This window comes from Oncorhynchus nerka, linkage group LG28 (genome assembly GCF_034236695.1).
Source record: "Oncorhynchus nerka isolate Pitt River linkage group LG28, Oner_Uvic_2.0, whole genome shotgun sequence".
Taxonomy (NCBI): domain Eukaryota; kingdom Metazoa; phylum Chordata; class Actinopteri; order Salmoniformes; family Salmonidae; genus Oncorhynchus; species Oncorhynchus nerka.
In genome coordinates this window covers 71,341,159-71,362,513 of record NC_088423.1, presented here as the reverse complement: position 1 = coordinate 71,362,513, position 21,355 = coordinate 71,341,159, and the positions used below count along the sequence as shown (strand labels likewise).

The window sequence follows — 21,355 nt, the reverse complement described above, 5'->3', positions numbered from 1 at the left end:
TTCCACGGGATATTCCTAAAAAAAACTTTATTAAAATGATTAACAATGGACAATCTACTTTCTTCCTGTGGTTTTCTGGCAGACTAGTTTCATATTGCTGCAATTCGCAGGTTGGAGTACAATTTGCACCTTTTTGTCACAAAAAAAGGGAAAAACATAATGGGGAAAAACTTCAATTGCAACACCATCTAACCCTGCACTTATACACTATCCCCAAAAATCCACCACCCCATCCCACTACTTTGGTCCTAAATGATCCAACACCAGGCCGTTGGACTGGGAGGATGGAACCCCTTCTCTCAAAACGTCCTGTAGCTCTTCGGCACTAAAATCTCTCACTTATCATTTCCGCTCCATCAGTGCAGTGCAGTTGATCACCATGGCTATAAACGCAAGAAATCCAACCATACTAAAAAGCTCTTCTCTGGCTCTCTCTCTTCGGGCTAACTCACTGGGTACCTCCCAATCAACTCACTCACCCTTCGGCTATCCTCTATTCTCTTCACTGCCTCAGCATATGAAATGTTCTGCCCCACTCAAACTCGGGCAATCTCAACCTGTCTCTCACAGGGCACTTTGGGCTCTCCAGCTGAATGGGCACCCCCACAGCTGACACACAGTGCTTTCTCTATCCCAGCTGTACACTCCCTCTGACTATGCCCTCCTGAACATTTCTCACATCTTGGGACCTCTCTTCTACACACTGCTGCAACATGTCTGAATCCTTGGTACCTAAAGCACAGAAGCGGGTTCGGAACCCTCACAGAATGCAAATATAATCTAACCTGATCAGGTAGAAGCTCTGTGTCAAACAAGACAGACAGGGTATTCTCAGACTAGCCATTGCCACTGGGTCTACGTCTCAAGTGGAAATCAAACATATTCCCTTCAATTTGATCGACCTCTACACTCAATGCTACCCCATTGATCACCCCTTTTAGTTGCACCTTGCTCCGGAGAGCAAAGCACACCACAGGTTGAGGCCAAACTGCATGACTCGAAGCACCCGCTTCCTCTGGGCGGCAGATACACAAAAAATTGAAACAACTTTCAGATGTAACCATTCCCAGTTTGACACAACATATGGGTCACCCAAAAAACAGGAATCCACTCTTTCCAAAAATCTCACTCCTACAGTTCCAAAATCATCTTTGGTAGGATTCTCAGAGCAAACGTTGGAAGACTACCACACCTGTCACCACATGTAGGCCCACTATATGGTTAGCCCTACTTGGTTTGTAATCTGGAAATGTACACCTCAAAGGTATACTCAGTAGACAAATCTCTGATCTTAGTGCCATTCTTACACCATCGCACTTCTGTCTAATGTCATACCCAGATTCTTGACAATCTACTTCTGTGCAGGACAAGATTATATAGGCAGGAACTACATGAATGCTGTATACTGAAGAGATGATTCAACTGCAGAATGTTAACTTTCCAACCATAGCTATTAAATGAAATTTTATCATAAAACTTTCAAAATATTAATTTGAGATTCCTTAAGATGTATAGGAAATGTCAGTAAGAGGTTACATAGTGGATATCTGAATGAACTGAGCCGTAGTAAACAAATATTTCCTTCGTATTTGTGAGTACACCTCAAAAATAGAAAATAATGAATAGCATATAAAAGCAAAGCTTATAAAATCTAAACTTATCACTCACAATTGTATTAAAATGATAGCACGATTCAGCCTTTTACTTTCCATGACAAGGGCAATGTCAGACTCGACGGGAATGATCATTTCAAATGGGACTGGTCTTTGAAGTATAATAAATTTGAGTGTCCAAATGGAATATGTTGGTTATCATATGTACACATCAGTATTATAGAGTCTTGGGCAGATTGTTTTCAGGTGCTTCTCAAGTAGTGGATAGCAACATTTATATGACAACTGAAATGTTAAATATGTTGTTGACATACCAATTGGTAGTGCAATTGAATATCCACATACGCTTTCAAGTACTGCCATTTATCCACAGATCCAAATGTACTTAAAAATGGCACGGTGACCAACACTACAATAAATGAACAGCTGACACAATACGAATGCAAAAGTGTTTTATGCCTTCAAGAGTTCAACAATTTTCTTCCAACCATTAGAATTCACTCACAGGGCAGCAGTTAAGTGCTAAAGGATGTGCATAGGAAGAGACAGACATATCCTGCACAGTGTTATGCAATTGAATTAGTCAAGGTTATAATACACACCAATTCTCATACTTCATGTTTTTTAAAGCATAGTATCACCAAATAAATGCTTAGTGTAAGACTAGAAAAGGGGAGTTGTACTTATCCCCATTTCACTTTAAATCATCAATACATCAAAAGAGAATACTGTACATTGCGTGCAGCCTTCTTAATACAAAATGTTGATTGAGAGAACGAGGCCTACTCGAAATCAGGCAATGCAACGAATAGCTGAACATAAATGAAGTACTTTTAAAGACATGTTGTGCAATCAAGTCATTGGATCAAATCATGACAAGTTGCATGACAATGTACTCTCAAGCAAACATACATTAGAATGCTTTGTTGCTAGATTTTCCTATGTTATTCAGTCAGAAATTAAATACTGGAGAGCAGTCTGAGGAGAATTAAGACTAACAAGGAGTATGCAACTCAACGCTATTCAGATATCTCCATAAGAAAACAGCATTATTTCTTATAGATATGACCCCATAACCTGTGTTGCTATGCCCTACTACACAAATATATTACTTCCTAGACCTACAGTCAAACAGATGTGGGGTTAGCCACAAAACAGGTCTGAACAAATTGAGTGTAATACAGAAAGCTCCAAAAGTATTGTGACAGTGACGTGACACACCAGGACTATGAACAAAAAGTGCTGTAAATTATTAACGGTTCACCTGATATGGATGCAAATACCCTGACAGTCTGCACTTTAACAGTATAGTCATTGTATCATTTAAAATCTAAAGTGCTGGAGTACAGAGCCCCAAAAAATATAATAACTGTCCCAATACCTTTGGAGCTTACTGTAAGAGTCCCACTAAAGCAGATATACATCAGTTTAGATCATATGCATATGAATAACTTAAGACATCACAATAATTACTACAAAAGGCAGAGTGAGTCAATATGAATAGATAAGAAACCAATGTAAAGACACTGAGGGTAGAAAGTTTCCAGATTCATCTCGCCCAAAGCCTGTTGGATGAGGTGTAGAAAAGAAAGCAGAGGGGCAAGGGGATTGTTTTGTCCTTGTCCGCACCTCTGAAGAGTTGTGTTCAATGGGGGGGGGGGGGGGTTGGTCAAACATGTCAAGGCCTCCAGACAGAAAGAATGAGAAGAGACAGCGTCAGGGCTCAGGGAGACTTGCGCTCCTGCATGTAGTATCGATACATGAAACCCACAACAACTGCAACTATGGCAGGTATCAACCATGTTGTCCACGAGCTAGAGAAAGACAGAGAGCACTTCAACATTCAGCCAGGGAACAAACACAGCTCAGTGAAGAATGATTAGGAGAGAATACTTAGTCAATGCAAATGGAATAATCAAATTCTCATCACTTATGACTGACCTGGAGCCGTCTCCTGAAGTTGTAATGAATTTTTCCTGTGGGAGAATTTGTTGTTAAAACAAAGTTCAAGAGTTAACATTAGCAAAATAGGTGTTCAATTATTATAAAACATTTTTACAGAACATTTACTTGAATACTTTACCTTTGCGCCATCCTTCCGGTCATCCTAAAAGACAAGGTGAAATAATCATTTACACACTTACAATCCGAATAAATCATGCCACAGATTTTTGTTCCATCATTAGTTGAAAGCTGTTTCAAAGACACTTTTGAACAAACGATTTTGCAATGGAAAGTTCAACAGCTGAGCGAAAGCAATCTCTGTACCATCTTGAGCTCCCCAATGTAGTACTTGATGAGCATCGCTCTGGCATCTTTAGAGTGACCAACATCCTCAAAGCTCACTGTGGCATCTGTACCGGCCTGTGCCATCAAAACATCCTCACCTCCTGGATGCTGGAAACAAGTAAACTTACATGAATCATGATCCGTCACTACCAACAGTTGGAATGTAATCACAGACTAGACAATTGTAGCATATGACATCCTACATGACATGGATGGCTTATATTGTCGTAAATATCAATATGGTAAGTGTTGAATAAAGCTCTGAACTCTTATTCTCTGATATCCTCAAATTACATATCGGGATAGATTGAGTCATCATAATGGTTAAAGCTCAGTTTAGTTTTTTGTTGGCAGGCTTACTCTTTGAAGGTAAACAAATCTTAATGTGGCTTTTCTCCACAAATACAGCTGTGATAATGGAACACATGAAAGATGTCATCCTGAAATCCAGAACCAGTTTTGCTAACATTCCACTCCTTATACTATGCCATTGTCAAATTGTAAAGCACGACATGGAGTGGAATGATAACTAAACAGACTGGTACACCATGATGCTGTGCCATTTGCATTGTATTTGGACTTCTTTTCCCATTATACCTTTAACATTACATGCGAGTCATGAAACTGACCTCTTGTAACCGCCCTAGACACTTTTTTTACCTCTTGGGGATGTTATTCGAAAACATAATGTTAACTTTCACTGCTATGCGGATGACACACAGCTGTACATTTCAATGAAACATGGTGAAGCCCCAAAATTGCCCTTGCTAGAAGCATGTGTCTCAGACATAAGGAAGTGGATGGCTGCAAACTTTCTACTTTTAAACTCTGACAAAACAGAGATGCTTGTTCTAGGTCCCAAGAAACAAAGAGATCTTCTGTTGAATCTGACAATTAATCTTAATGGTTGTACAGTCGTCTCAAATATAACTATGAAGGACCTCGGCGTTACTCTGGACCCTGATCTCTCTTTTGAAGAACATATCAAGACCATTTCAAGGACAGCTTTTTTCCATCTACGTAACATTGCAAAAATCAAACTTTGTCCAAAAATGCAGAAAAATTAATCCATGCTTTTGTCACTTCTAGGTTAGACTACTGCAATGCTCTACTTTCCGGCTACCCGGATAAAGCACAAAATAAACTTCAGTTGGTGCTAAATACGGCTGCTAGAATCCTGACTAGAACCAAACAATTTGATCATATTACTCCAGTGCTAGCCTCTCTACACTGGCTTCCTGTCAAGGCAAGGGCTGATTTCAAGGTTTTACTGCTAACCTACAAAGCATTACATGGGCTTGCTCCTACCCATCTCTGATTTGGTCCTGCCGTACATACCTACACGTACGCTACGGTCACAAGACGCAGGCCTCCTAATTGTCCCTAGAATTTCTAAGCAAACAGCTGGAGGCAGGGCTTTCTCCTATAGAGCTCCATTTTTATGGAACGGTCTGCCTACCCATGTCAGAGAAGCAAACTCGGTCTCAACCTTTAAGTCTTTACTGAAGACTCAGCTCTTCAGTGGGTCATATGATTGTGTAGTCTGGCCCAGGAGTGGGAAGGTGAACGGAAAGGCTCTGGAGCAACAAACCGCCCTTGCTGTCTCTGCCTGGCCGGTTCCCCTCTTTCCACTGGGATTCTCTGCCTCTAACCCTATTACAGGGGCTGAGTCACTGGGTTACTGGGGCTCTCTCATGCCGTCCCTCCAGTATTTATGCTGCAGTAGTTTGTGTCGGGGGGCTAGGGTCAGTTTGTTATATCTGGAGTACTTCCTGTCCTATTCGGTGTCCTGTGTGAATCTAAGTGTGCGTTCTCCAATTCTCTCCTCTCTCGGAGGACCTGAGCCCTAGGACCATGCCCCAGGACTACCTGACATGACTCCTTGCTGTCCCCAGTCCACCTAGCCGTGCTGCTGCTCCAGTTTCAACTGTTCTGCCTTATTATTATACCATGCTGGTCATTTATGAACATCTTGGCCATGTTCTATTATAATCTCCACCCGGCACAGCCAGAAGAGGACTGGCCACCCAACATAGCCTGGTTGCTCTCTAGGATTCTTCCTAGGTTTTGGCCTTTCTAGGGAGTTTTTCCTAGCCACCGTGCTTCTACACCTGCATTGCTTGCTGTTTGGGGTTTTAGGCTGGGTTTCTGTACAGCACTTTGAGATACCAGCTGATGTACGAAGGGCTATATAAATAAATTGGATTTGATTTGGTAACATTTGCCGAGTGGACTAAAGTCCCGCTGGTAGTTATAGGTACAGTAAAAGGACCAGGCAAGGATGAACTAACGAACAATTAGGAATGGTCGTGACAAAATGTTGCACAGTTATATTTAACAAATTAAGATAACTAGTAGCTAGTTCAAACCAAGCAAACTATTTGCGCGTTAACTAGCTAACGTCGCATTATGGAACGTATCTCCAGGCGCAACATTACACCAGATCTGTTAATATTATTGGGACTATGCAGGTAGACAAAGATAGCAAACAGTTACCCACATTACCTAGCTAGTTAAACAGGCAAAACACACTAGCCAAATTAGCAAATACTATCGATGGCAAGTTTCCTCAGTCTGTGTTGACTGGGTGTTGTATAACTAACGTTAGGATATGGTAGCTAGTTAGAAATACACATACCTTCACACAGGCGCATTGTTACTTTGCAAGTTAGTTGGTTATCTAGCTAGACGTTTAGGTTGGCTTTGGATACGAAATTAATTTGAAACCAGACAACGGACAAGAGACCGAAATTTTAACTACTTAGTAGTGTCGTAGCGAGTGTTACGTTAGGTTGTAACAGTGGTATTTTGAGCTTACCTCTGCCAAGAAACTGGTGATGTTATAGACTTTATCGTGGATGATAAGCCATGCGTCCGTGCGCTTATTATGAGGTTTTACTTCTTCCAAGGTGTAGTATGTCACATCGCTGTCTGCTGTCTCTGCTGCTGTGTGAGTCACGTCCACGTTATCAGCACCGTTTGTGTTGGTCATGTTATCTTTAATTTCTTCGCTCATTCTGTCTAGTTTAACACGCGAAGTCCCTTAGCTATACACTTTGATTATCCAACGTTAATGACAAAAGAATGACGGTTCGTGTATTCAAATGCCTGTGTTTCGTAGGAAAATACACAGTAAGCCACAGTTTCCCCCTTTTCAACCGGCATATGGAAAGGAAAGGACCAATGATTTCACTCCAGTGTCACCTTCCAATGAACGTGTATTACATTTTAGACAAGTAACCAATGAAAGACAAAATTGTAGAATTGTAACCAATCACAGGTGACCTTTGGATGATCACGAGACCTCGTCAATTAACACATCAAATCAAATTGTATTTGTCACATGCGCCGAATACAACAGGTGTAGTAGACCTTACAGTGAAACGTTTACTTACACGCCCTTAACCAACAATGCAGTATTAAGGAAATACAAAAAAAAAGTATGAGATAAGAATAACAAATAATTAAATAGCAGCAGTAAAATAATAATAGTGGTGCTATATACAGGGGGCACCAGTGTCGAGGTAATTGAGGTAATATGTACATGTAGGTAGAGTTATTAAAGTGACTATACATAGATCATAACAGAGAGTAGCAGCAGCTAGAAGGGGGGGGGGGGCAATGCAAATAGTCTGGGTAGCCCTTTGATTACATGTTCAGGAGTCTTATGGCTTGGGGGGATAGAAGCTGTTTAGAAGCCTCTTGGACCTGGACTTGGCACTCCGGTACCACTTGCCGTGCGGTAGCAGAGAGAACAGTCTATGACTAGGGTGGCTGGAGTCTTTGACAATTTTTAGGGCCTTCCTCTGACACCGCCTGATATATAGGTCCTGGATGGCAGGAAGCTTGGCCCCAGTGATGTACTGGGCCGTACGCCTTGCAGTCGGAGGCCGAGCAGTTGCCATAGCAGGCAGTGATGCAACCCGACACGATAGTCTCGATGGTGCATCTGTAAAACCTTTTGAGTGTTTGACCCATGCCAATAATTTTCAGTCTCCTGAGGGGGAATAGGTTTTGTCGTGCCCTCTTCACAACTGTCTTGGTGTGCTTGGACCATGTTAGTTTGTTGGTGTTCTGGACACCAAGGAATTTGAAGCTCTCAACCTGCTCCACTACAGCCCTGTCGATGAGAATGGGGGAGTGCTCGGCCCTCCTCTTCCTGTCGTCCACGATCATCTCTTTTGTCTTGATTACGTTGAGGGAGAGGTTGTTATCCTGGCACCACACTGCCAGGTCTCTGAACTCCTCCCTATAGGCTGCCTCATCGTTGTCGCTGATCAAGCCTACCACTGTTGTGTCGTCTGCAAACATAATGATGGTGTTGGAGTCGTGTTTGGCCATGCAGTCATGAGTGAACAGGGAGTACAGGAGGGGACTGAGCACACACCCTGAGGGGCCCTCCTGTTGAGGATCAGCGTGGCAGATGTGTTGTTACTTACCCTTACGACCTGGGTGCGGCCCGTCAGGAAGTCCAGGATCCAGTTGCAGAGGGAGGTGTTTCGTCCCATGGTCCTTAGCTTAGTGATGAGCTTTGAGGGCACTATGGTGTTGAACGCTGAGCTGTAGTCAATGAATTGCATTCTCACGTAGGTGTTCCTTTTGTCCAGGTGGGAAAGGGCAGTGTGGAGTGCAATAGAGATTGCATCATCTGTGGATCTGTTGGGGCGGTATGCAATTTGGAGTGGGTTTTGGGTTTCTGGGATAATGGTTTTGATGTGAGCCATGACCAGCCTTTCAAAGTACTTCATGGCTACAGATGTGAGTGCTATGGGTCAGTAATCATTTAGGCAGGTTACCCTGGTGTTCTGGGCAAAAGGACTATGGTGGTCTGCTTGAAACATGTTGGTATTACAGACTCAGTTGAGTCAGGTTGAAAATGTCAGTGAAGACACTTGCGAGTTGGTCAGCGCATGCTTAGAGTACACGTCCTGGTAATCCGTCTGACCCTGCGGCCTTGTAAATGTTGACCTGTTTAAATGTCTTACTCACATCGGTTCAGAGAGCGTGATCACACAGTCGTCCAGAACAGCTGGTGCTCTCATGCATGCTTCAGTGTTACTTGCCTCGAAGCAAGCATAGAAGTAATTTAGCTCGTCTGGTAGGCTCGTGTCACTGGGCAGCTAGGCTCGTGTCACTGGCCAGCTCACGGCTGTGCTTCCGTTTGTAGTCTGTAATAGTTTGCAAGCCGTGGTACGGTGTAGTACGATTCAATCTTAGTCCTGTATTGACGCTTTGCCTGTTTGATGGTTCGTCGGAGGGCATAGCAGGATTTCCTGTATGGCAGGAAGCTTGGCCCCAGTGATGTACTGGGCCGTACGCCTTGCAGTCGGAGGCCGAGCAGTTGCCATAGCAGGCAGTGATGCAACCCGACACGATAGTCTCGATGGTGCATCTGTAAAACCTTTTGTGTTTGACCCATGCCAATCATTTTCAGTCTCCTGAGGGGGAAAAGGTTTTGTCGTGCCCTCTTCACAACTGTCTTGGTGTGCTTGGACCATGTTAGTTTGTTGGTGTTCTGGACACCAAGGAATTTGAAGCTCTCAACCTGCTCCACTACAGCCCTGTCGACCAGGTTAGAGTCTCGCTCCTTGAAAGCGGCAGCTCTACCCTTTAGCTCAGTGCGGATGTTGCCCGTAATCCATGGCTTCTGGTTGAGGTATGTATGTACGATCACTCTGGGGAAGATGTAATTGATGCACTTATTGATGAAGCCAGTGACTGATGTGGTGTACTCCTCAATGCCATCAGAAGAATCCTGGAATATATTCCAGTCTGTGCTAGCATAACAATCCTGTAGTTTAGCATCTGCATCATCTGACCACTTCTGTATTGAGCAAGTCACTTGTACTTCCGGCTTTAGTTTTAGCTTGTAAGCAGGAGTCAGGATGATAGTGTTATGGTCAGATTTGCCAAATGGAGGTCGAGGGAGAGCTTTGTATGCATCTCTGTGTGTGGAGTAAAGGTGGTTTATAGTTTTTTTCCCTCTGGTTGCACATGTAACATGCTGGTAGAAATGAGGTAAAACGGATTTAAGTTTCCCTGCATTAAAGTCCCCAGCCACTACGAGCGCCACCTCTGGATGATAATTTTCTTGTTTGCTTATGGCCTTATACAGCTCGTTGAGTTCGGTCTTAGTGCCAGCATCGGTTTGTGGTGGTAAATAGACAGCTACAAAAAACTCTCTTGGTAAATAGTGTGGTCCACAGCTTATCATGGAGATACTCTACCTCAGGCGAGCAAATCCTTGAGACTTCCTCTTAGTATTGGATTTTGTAGTATAGTCACAGACTGCCACCAGTCATAGTCACAGACCGCCACCCGTAGTCTTACCAGAGGCAGCTGTTCTGTCTTGCCGATGAATAGAATCGGGGAGGGATGATGCTTGCACCGTTCCCGGTTATCCATGTTGTCGTTCAGCCACGACTTGGTGAAATATAAGATATTACAGTTTTTAATGTCCCATTGGTAGGATAGTTTTGATCGGAGCACATCCAGTGATTACACATTGGTTAATAGGACTGATGGTAGAGGCGGATTACCCACTCGGATTACCCACTCTGTCTCTTCTTCATGCGAATGACTGGGATTTGGGCCTTGTCCTGTGTCTGAAGTAAATCCTTCGCGTCCTGATATCCAGAAGCTCTTTTGGGTCATAAGAGACGGTGGGAGAAACATTATGTACAAAATAAGTTACAAATAACGTGAAAACACACACACAATAGCACGCAGATGAACTTCCCTGAGACGGTTTCTGACAGTTTGTGCAGAAATTCTGTGCAAACCCACAGTTTCATCAGCTGTCCGCATGGCTGGTCTCAGACGATCCCGCAGGTGAAGAAGCCAGATGTGGAGGTCCTGGGCTGGCGTGATTACACGTGGTCTGCGGTTGTGAGGCCGTTTGGACGTACTGCCAAATACTCTAAAACGAAGTTGGAGGCGGCTTATCGTAGAGAAATGAACATTAAATTATCTGTCAACAGCTCAGGTGGACATTCCTAATGTCAGCATGCCAATTGCACACTCCCTCAAAACTTGAGACATCTGTGACATTGTCTTGTATGACAAAACCGCACATTTTAGTGGCCTTTTGTTGTCCCCCAGCACAAGGTTCACCTGTGTAATGATTATGCTGTTTAATCAGCTTCTTGATATGCCACACCTGTCAGGTGGATGGATTATCTTGGCAAAGGAGAAATGGTCACTAACAAGAATGTAAACAAATGTGTGTCCAAAATTTGAGAGAAATCAGCTTTTAGTGCTTATGTCAAATGTATGGGATCTTTAATTTCAGCTCATGAAACATTTGTTATTTTTATTGAAACTTTATTTAAGTAGGAAAGTCAGTTAAGAACACATTCTTATTTACAATGACGGCCTATAACACCAACACTTTACATGCGTTTATATTTTTGTTCAGTGTAGTATGTTTCTCTCCATCCAGTGATAAGGAGGCAGTGGGAGGATACATGTACAACATTGATATGCTGGATAAGGGGGGCACTGACAGGAGTGTAGCAAAGAGTTTTTATCAGGCCTGCCTGATAACACACACACAGATGTCATGCATTACTGTCATCTCATCACCAATATAGACAACCCCAAGCAAACATTGCTCTGAGTTTGAACTAATAACAGATGATAATGTAGTAACATGAATAGGAATTCATTAAAAAGTCATGTAATTTTCAAGAAAACACGAAATCCTTCCACTTACATCATGCTTTTCATCCTATAAATATACTACATGAGCCACGTTACAATTCCCACCTAGTTGGTTACCTATTTGCGCAATGCGTAAAATGTTTGCCTTTCATGCCAGTGACCCGGGTTCGCTTCCCTGCCATTCACTGCATTGGTGTCAGAAGTGGGATGGCGGCCATCAGGACATCGGAACGCACGGGCAGACGTGTGAAGGGGCTTGAAAAAATGTCAAAGCACAGGGACGTGCCTTCTCGTTTGAAAGGAAGCAGTGTAGTTATAATCCATGTTATAATGTATGAGCCACATTACAATTCCCACCAAGTGTGTTAACCCTATTGGCGTGGTGTGTAGGGTGTTTGCCTTCCACGCCAGTGACCCAGGTTTGCTTCCCTGCCCCACCGTTTGCTACAATGCGACAAAACAAAACAAAAATGGTGATCTTCACATGCTCCACAAGATGGCAGTAAGTTAATACCCTTTGGCACCTGTGTCTAAACTAAAGACCAAACACCTTGAACTTTTGGATTTATTTTGCTTTGTTCATAGAGGTCCCTCTTGGGTCATCATTGGACTATTCAATATACGTACAGATGTAGGATCTTCATTTTAGCTAGTTTGCTACAGCAGGAAAATAATCCTGCTGCAACAGGAAATGTGAATTATTATGCGGATTACAATTAATTGCATTTGATACATTTTTAATTATAGCAAATCAAGTCTGACATTTTAAAGTGGAAATTACAAACTTTGAATACACCACAAGTTTGCATTTCCTGCTGTGCAGGAAAATTCTCAGCATTAAAAGAGTGATCAAATTAAGATCCTACATCTGTAGGGAATGATATGAAGAAATGTGTAAGAATGGCAGTGCCAAACCATACATACAGAATATCCACCAATAACAAAACAGATTAAGCCTCCCATTAAGCCTCCCATAAACTGGAGGACATTCTTTCAAGCCTTCAAATGCACTTATTTCAAAATAACACGTTCACCTAATCTCCAGCAGATAAATTGTTTGCATCTTCAACCGGGGAATATCTTTGGGGAGGGGTCTGAGTTATCTCTCGAGCTGTAGCCACATCTCAGGGGGCCCCGTGTTAAACACTTCGATAACAGAAGGAACAGTCAGCCAGCAGCGGAACAGTGTGTCATTAATACTCCTGTCTTGTCCTTGCCCTCACAGACTAATTGCTCTCACTAGGGGGAAACAAGGCATCCCGGTGTCACCAAAGGCCACACTCCCTGTGACATAATCTGTGCAATTAGGCCTGCCCTCAAGGCAGGTAGATACTGGTCTAGAAGCTGACTGGCTGCAAGCGGAATCATAATAAGATGTTTCATATTCTTGTAGAGTTCCTGCTCCCCCTGGGATTTGTGTATGGAAGACCGCACTTCATCTGACCTATCTTTCCATCAAGTATATTTTCATAGCTTAAAAATGACCCTGTATTATGACATAAATTCAGTCCACCCCTAGTCAACCACCACTTTTTAACTAAATTCAACAAACTAGTTAAAGTACTATGAGAATGATGATATGAACCTTTGACATCTGGCATTTACACTGTGATCTTCACGTTGGTGAGCAGAGTACAGCTGAGACCTGTGATATCTGTGTAATGTGACTTCTGTTGGCAGGCTTTTATTCTTAGTGACCCTATTGTATGAACAACAGCACCTCCGATCAATTGTATGAAGCTAGTGTTTTGCTGCCCATATTCAGAGGGGTCACAGGGTACAGACCACGTTCTCCTTATTTTCAGCCTGTCACAGACAGGTCAGCAAACTCTATTCTACACACACACACAGTCTCAGTCATGGTGTACCTATGTCTAAATAACACATTCACCTAATCTCCAGCAGATATGCTGTTTAATATCATGTTGATCCAAGGACAGTTGTTCATGTAACTCCCATGAATTGCCATTGAGAATGAAAGTAATGGGTTAAGTAAGCCCGATTTAGAAAGACATTTGTGTGACAACTCAAGTAGCTACTTCTCTGTTCTTACAAATTAATGAACTATTACTTTCACCTGTACAGAACTTTTAGGAGAGCTGTTGTCTCAATTAGCTGTCTCAATTCATTCATTTTCACATCCAATACCTAATGACTTTGAGGGAGGAGGGTGGCACATAAACACAAAAGGTAATGTGGTCACTGGCCACCCACTCATATTCATTGTTCTCTTAAACAGTCATTCCATGGCACAATACAAAGACACACTGAATAATGCCTTCCTTCCTCCAGGCACTTCCCTGATGAAGAGCGGGTGGTTGTTGAAATAAAAGCTTTGCCGCCTACAGTCCCAACAAGAGCCCTCATGGAGAGTGTGCCCATGCCCGGCAAACCACAGGTGGCACAGATCAACAGTCACTGATTCATCAATCATAATCAGGTGTGGCACAAACATAAAACATGATGGCCACTCCACAGAATGTGACAAGTAGACAAAGAGAAACAATGGCAAAAGAGCAGGTGAAAATGGACATAACTCCAGCTACATGGAGTTTACCTGTTAACTGGAAGGCTGGATACCAGATTAGACATTTTTCTGTGCATTAATCTATACATTATTGTCTGAGTTTTACTTCAGTTCTTACAACTGACTGTCACCAATAAAGGTGTCGAGAGAGAGCCATATGACCACGTCACACATTGTGGAACATACTGTACATATCAGTAGGCCAATATGCATGAACACTAGATGGCACTACAAGGTCAAACTTATGCTGCCAACTTACTCCTCAGTCGCATCAATTGTTCCATTTTCTGTGAAGAGGAAGAACTGAAAAGGAATAAAACACAAAATTCACATGGTTGATTTGATTCACACATCCAGATTCATTATTCCTATTTATAATATATTAATCAAAGGAACACCACTCAGCTTGTCCAGGGGGCACGGGAAGTGAACACAGTGGGTGGTGTCACGCATGATGGGAGAGACATTAAACACCAAACCAAAACAGCAATAACAAACAACAACCAACAAAGACTATCATGATGGATAATTGGGGGAAACATTCGCATGAAAAGGTTTCGATGCCACTAGAAACCCTCTTGGCCATCTAATGACAAAATTGCTATGTGCCCCATTGACAATAGCCTATTCCTTAAAGCAGGTCATTTGATGACAACATTCTATCTGTTACCTCCTTTATCTTGCCTTTCCATGGATTTACACTATGCACATAGCAGATTCTTTGGACCAGACAGATGGTGGTGTTTATACACAGAAAATTGGACAGCGATTTCCCTGCTCTGTGCCTCTCTGTGTCTATCTGCCATGTGGAGTGGGCATTTAGATCATTTATTCTGGTCAGACTGACTGGGACTTAAGAGCAACCACAGTTGCATCCACGGCCCTTGCATAATCTTCCATTTGGTTACACAGCTGTCGACACTGTCAATCATTGCACTATATCTCAACCCAACCTGTTGTATGACAACACCCTATTTGCAGTATAGTACTGTAATCATTGTGTGTATTTATTGAGGAATAATATACAGTATCTAGACTGGAGCGCTGATGCCCCATATATTGCCCCTGAGACAGACATACTTTATATTTGTGACAGGTTTTCAAAGTCATCACTGCAAAGAAGAAGAATTTTTTTTCCCCATAGCTATGAGACATGTTCAATAGCCCCATGCTGCATAAAGGGAGTGATGTCAGCCTGATATTAATTGTATGGTAAGTCAATAGATTAGTCTGAATAAACATTTATGTGGTAAAAGCAGTAGGAAAGTAGCAGAAGCAGCTCTAATATTAAAATCTAAATACTTGATTTTTGTATACCAGCATTAAACTTTCTTACTGACTCAACTATGTAAGGTGCACTTGGCCACAGACCATTTTGTCGGCTACATTTATTCTCTGGGTTGTGGAAAAGGCTGTGGAAAAGGCAATGGGCAGGCAGTAATGTTATTGGAGATCGCAGTGTAGACTGTAGTACTATATATCTGCGGCCCGGTTGGGAGCAGATGAAGACATCAGTCCCCATGGCTGAGGCAGCTGTCAGATCCATCACAGCCACTCGTCAAGGAGAGCCTCGGCTGCCAATGCACAACATCACAATGCCCACGGTGACTGACAGTCTCCGTACTATGCCAAATCCTCACCGGCCTGGAATTACCTTTTTGGCTATAAATGGAATCAACGGAGTATTCAATATATGAATAATATGTCTAGCTGTACTGAATCAGTACTGAATCTAGATATATTCAATACCCAGGTCCAGATTAAAATACATTTGGGGACTATGATCAACAGATTGGACCAAAGCCTGTCTGTGCTGCCATCCTGTTAGAAGGTAACAGATTATTTTATTACAATGGTTAAATTGGATTTTCATTGTGTTCAATGGTGTTATTTGCCCCCTAGTGGCGCTTTCTGGTACTTAGAAAGACAACGCAAACGGGAAGTTCAGAATTTGTTTTGCACGCATAGAAGCAGCTACAAACAACGCTACGGTGCAGGTCTTTCAATGTAGTTATTTCTTGTCACGCTTCAGCCTTGGAAAAATATTTGTTTGTAAGTTCAATTCAAGCATTTAGCTAATGATGATAATCTTGTTATTGATAGAGTTTCTTACATATCAATGTTGGTTGCATTTACTCACAAATTGCAATGCCTTTAATGTATGTCGTTAGCTGTATTACTTTGCTCATGCGTCATGCAAACGAATTGTAAAATATACAATACTGTAGTTTTGTTACTGTTTCTAGTGTAATATGCTTTGTTATTCTACATAGATGGTTATACATTATTAGAGTAATGAAAGGAGCAATTACCATATGGTTAACAATTAGCTATATGGTTTGGCATCATGCCAGATGCATGGTACCTTAGCGCGTGCTTTGTATTTATGCAACTTCAAATGTTTAATGTACAGCTACAGTATGTCGGTGTGAATTGAACACTAAAGTATATTCTTTTCTGTATTTTGCAGTTTCACAACATAAACGTTTGCAATATATTCATTCAAGAAAAGTCACGCCTTGGGAGTTTTATTGAAGACTTAGTTGTTAGCTATCTGTCTAGTTTTGCATGGGAACGCAACTCAAGGACAGAATACTGTCTATACATGTGTCCGTCAAACAAACACCTGATGCATATGTTGGTATTAGTAACACTGACAATTCAGTCCCTTTAGTATTTCCATATCAGTGCTATCGACTATGACAGGCAGTGGTTAGAGCCAATCAAATTACACACATTTATCAAGGCCTTCTGTTGCTTTCACTATTAATCAATTATATCCAGACTGCAAAACACTGTAATTTATCAATTAAACATTCTAGTATTATGTGATGCTATCCCTTCTATATCATAGAGATACATACTTAGAACTACTGCTTTTTACAATACTTTCATTCAGAGCAGAATGAATGAGTGATTCATCCCACTTCATTTGAGTGGCCAAAGGACCTTCAGAGGAAAATCAAGCTTTACACTCATGTCAGATGCACACAAGATATAAATAGCAGCCTCCACCCTCGTATGAAAGGTCCAGCAACACATTTTTGTACTGTACATGGAGTGAACATTCCATCAAACTGAGTAAAATTATGAAAACACAGCATGCATACTGCCGAGCAATGGAGGCTGGTGGGAGGAGCTATAGGAGGATGGGCTCATTGTAATGGCTGGAACGGAATCAATGGAATGGAGTCAAGCATGTGATTTCCATGTGATTGATACCGTCCATTCCAGCCATTACAATGAGCCCATCCTATTATAGCCCCTTCCACCAGCCGGCACTGCTCTCTAGCCCAATATTTTGCCCAATCCCAAGCCTGAGCCCATATCAGATGTGGTCAATATAAAATAGGTAATTGTACAGTGTCAATTTGCCAGTGTTTGTCTCATATGATGGTTATACTTGGTGAATTGTCAGATAGTAAACTTCCTTTCCAAAGGACTATTATTCTATTCTATTCTCAAATCACTGAAAACTTTTGTAGTCCAGCTATGACTGCAGCTGAAAAGATGTACTGTATAACTTTTGTGGGATAATGAGGATCCCGCTCTACTTTTCACTGGATAAATTAGATCAATTTCTGAACTTACTTATTTAAGAGTTAGCCCGGAGATATTTCCGCCAAATCAGACCTATGACTGAATAACTGCATATCACCCACTACAGTGTAGGCTAGAACTACCAATTGTTACAAATGTAATTGCATTGTGACAATGAATTCTTAATTACAGATGTCAAAACAGTTTTTCATAGCTTGTTTTAAATTTTTTCAAAACGTTATTTTCAAGTGTTTGGATTCAGTCATATTGAACTAAAATCCTCCAGAAGGGCACACAATATTGGGATGTCAATATTCCAGTGAGCAGATTCATGGAGAGGTTTCAGAAATGCAATATGCGGTGTTCTTATAAATACAAAGTACAATCTTACCAGTCTACCTCAGTGGTGTGTTGCCATGTCCTCAGGGTCTGCTTGTAGGCCAAGTAAAGTGTTCCCTGTTCTAAAGATTGACAGATCTGCCTTGATGTCAGCATATCAATGAAAATGCACTCTGCCATGAGAGCATAGACACAGAGAGAGGAGATAAAATAACAAAAACAAACCTCCAAACACTCATGAGATGAAACCAGTTGTTTTGAGAGCTGAAACGGAACTATCCTGAAGTGCTTCCTTCCTATCAAGAATTCCTTCATAAGATCTGATTCATTCAGCGTGTAAACAACACCTAAGTAATTAGCACAGTCATAGTCTCTGGCAATGAGCTGAGTCATAGACAGACCTGTGACTGTTGACCTTTTCATTGGGATTGGAGGGATTAATGTTGTACCCAGTCATTGACCCATTAAATCACTGTTACAACGTGAGAGCACGGCTAATGAGAGTTATCTCTGTCAATTCAGCAAAACCCAGCTCAGCTCTAGCATCAAATCATCTGCTGAATCCACTAAGCTACTATACACAACTTGCCCAAAAATTGCTGGAGGGACTGATAATCAGATTTAGATAATACTAATTTGGCTAATATGACAATGGTTCCAATCCCCTGGTAGGGCTGCTATAGTCCCAGTTATTAGACATCACTTTGATGGGCCTTTGGACCTCAAAATAAGAAAAAGCTTACGCCAAGAGTGTCTGACAGCATCAAACACCAGGGAAGGTGGAGAGCCCTTTAATGTGTATTCCATTTTTGAGATGATAAAGATTGCCCAGTTCAGTCTACAAAGTGCCATATGCATAGAATTCCTCCAAAGTTGTCAGAGGATATGTTTTCACAAACCAAAAGATGGCAATCATCTTGGCCTTCCTTCCCTGTGGAATGAATTCCAAGGAATAGGAAGACCAACATTAATTGGTAAGCCCTATGCCACCAAAGAGGTTCATTAATTGTATAATTCCACATTGAGGCGCAGAAATTGGATCCATCTTGATGTACTTCCCCACCTTTTTTTTATTACTCAATGTCCAGTGAGGGCAGGCCATCTGTATTATCTGATCATATGACATTTACAACATTCAGAGGTCCTCTATAACTCCTGAAGAGGATTTCACTTTAGTTTTACTGAGCCATAAAGAAAATCTATGTCTTCAATTTATATACAACCCGATATGACCACCTTGACGTATAGTCCATTAAAAAGTAGCCGTCTGAAGGGCCTGTAAGGAGAATCACATGATGTTGAGGGTAACCCTGAGTGGTGTGGGAGCCGTCCTGTGAAATAGATCTAAATTTATCACAGTAATCTGCCAGCCTCTGCACTGCTTTGATGGTGCCCCCTTCACATCCCATAATAGGCTGAGGCTGCGCTGTGCTGAACAGCACAGCAGGTGCTCAGGGATCCTCATCAGGATGTGTGGGGTTGCTTAAGAATTACTCCTAAAGTAAATCAATGTTACTGGCAGCTGCTACTTTCTTATCTGCTTAATCAAAATGTTCTACTTACTTACATTATACCCATGGCTTGATTTAATCTTTCAACACTGTGCAATGTTACTCAGTACTGCATGCAACCATATGCAACATTTTGCAATTAATTAATATTAGCCCAATTCTGGGACAAAACTGGCATGCCACTGTTCAATAAAACTGAATTGGTTGAATTCAAGAGTGGTGACACACTTCATATCCATGGATACTAGCTGGAGGAAAAATGTACAGTTGAAGTCGGAAGTTTACATACACTTAGGTTGGAGTCATTAAAACTTGTTTTTCAACCACTCCACAAATTTCTTGTTAACAAACTATAGTTTTGGCAAGTCAGTTAGGACATCTACTTTTTACTTGACACAAGTCATTTTTCCAACAAATATTTACATACACTAAGTTGACTGTGCCTTTAAACAGCTTTAAACAGCTTGGAAAATTCCAGAAAATGATGTCATGGCTTTAGAAGTTTCTGGTAGGCTAATTGACATACATTGAGTCAATTGGAGGTGTACCTGTGGATGTATTTCAAGGCCTACCTTCAAACTCCGTGCCTCTTTGCTTGACATCATGAGAAAATCAAAATAAATCAAGACCTCAAAAAAACAATTGTAGACCTCCACAAGTCTGGTTCATCCTTGGGAGCAATTTCCAAACGCCTGAAGGTACCACGTTCATCTGTACAAACAATAGTACGCAAGTAGGAACACCATGGGACCACGCAGCCATCATACTGCTCAGGAAGGAAACGCGTTCTGTCTCCTAGAGATGAACATACTTTGGTGCGAAAAGTGCAAATCAATCCCAGAGCAACAGCAAAGGACCTTGTGAAGATGCTGGAGAAAACAGGTACAAAAGTATCTATATCCACAGTAAAAACGAGTCCTATATCGACATAACCTGAAAGGCCGCTCAGCAAGGAAGAAGCCACTGCTCCAGAACCACCAGCCAGACTGCGGTTTGCAACTGCACATGGGGACAAAGATCGTACTTTTTGGAGAAATGTCCTCTGGTCTGATGAAACAAAAATAGAACTGTTTGGCCATAATGACCATCGTTATGTTTTTGTGAAAAAGGGGGAGGCTTGTAAGCCGAAGAACACCATCCCAACCGTGAAGCACGGGGGTGGCAGCATCATGTTGTGGGGGTGCTTGCTGCAGGAGGGACTGGTGCACTTCAATAAATAGATGGCAGCAAGTGGAAGGAAAGTTATGTGTATATATTGAAGAAACATCTCAAGACATCAGTCAGGAAGTTAAATCTTGGTCGCAAATAGGACTTCCAAATGGACAATGACTCCAAGCATACTTCCAAAGTTGTGGCAAAATGGCTTAAGTACAACAAAGTCAAGGTATTGGAGTGGCCATCACAAAGCCCTGACCTCATCCTACAGGAGATTTGTGGGCAGAACTGAAAAAGCTTGTGCGAGCAAGGAGGCCTACAAACCTGACTCAGTTACACCAACTCTGTCAGGAGGAATGGGTCAAAACTTTTTGTGGGAAGCTTGTGGAAGGCTACCCGAAATGTTTTACTCAAGTTAAACAATGTAAAGGCAATGCTACCAAATACTAATTGAGTGTATGTTCACTTCTGAGCCACTGGGAAAGTGATGGAAGAAATAAAAGCTGAAATAAATCATTCTCTCTACTATTATTCTGACATTTCATATTCTTAAAATACAGTGGTGATCCTAACTGACCTAAGACAGGGAATTTTTACCAGGATTAAATATCAGGAATTGTGAAAAACTGAGTTTAAATGTATTTGGCTAAGGTGTATGTAAACTTCTGACTTCAACTGTATCTGTAAATGGTTGTTCATTGTTGAGTACATCAGACCTT

General features: G+C 41.8%; 1 protein-coding gene across 1 annotated transcript; it reads right to left on the bottom strand.

The window, feature by feature from the left end:
• Positions 1 to 2,050: 2,050 nt before the first annotated feature.
• Positions 2,051 to 7,071, bottom strand: LOC115112243 (cytochrome b5-like). Its single transcript, XM_029639172.2, has 5 exons — positions 6,721 to 7,071; positions 3,882 to 4,010; positions 3,697 to 3,720; positions 3,555 to 3,589; positions 2,051 to 3,427 (listed from the first exon to the last, which is right to left on the bottom strand). The coding sequence occupies exons 1-5, from the start codon at positions 6,916 to 6,918 to the stop codon at positions 3,337 to 3,339; spliced, it is 477 nt and encodes a 158-aa protein (XP_029495032.1). The 5' UTR covers positions 6,919 to 7,071; the 3' UTR covers positions 2,051 to 3,336.
• Between the last annotated feature and the right edge of the window lie 14,284 nt (positions 7,072 to 21,355).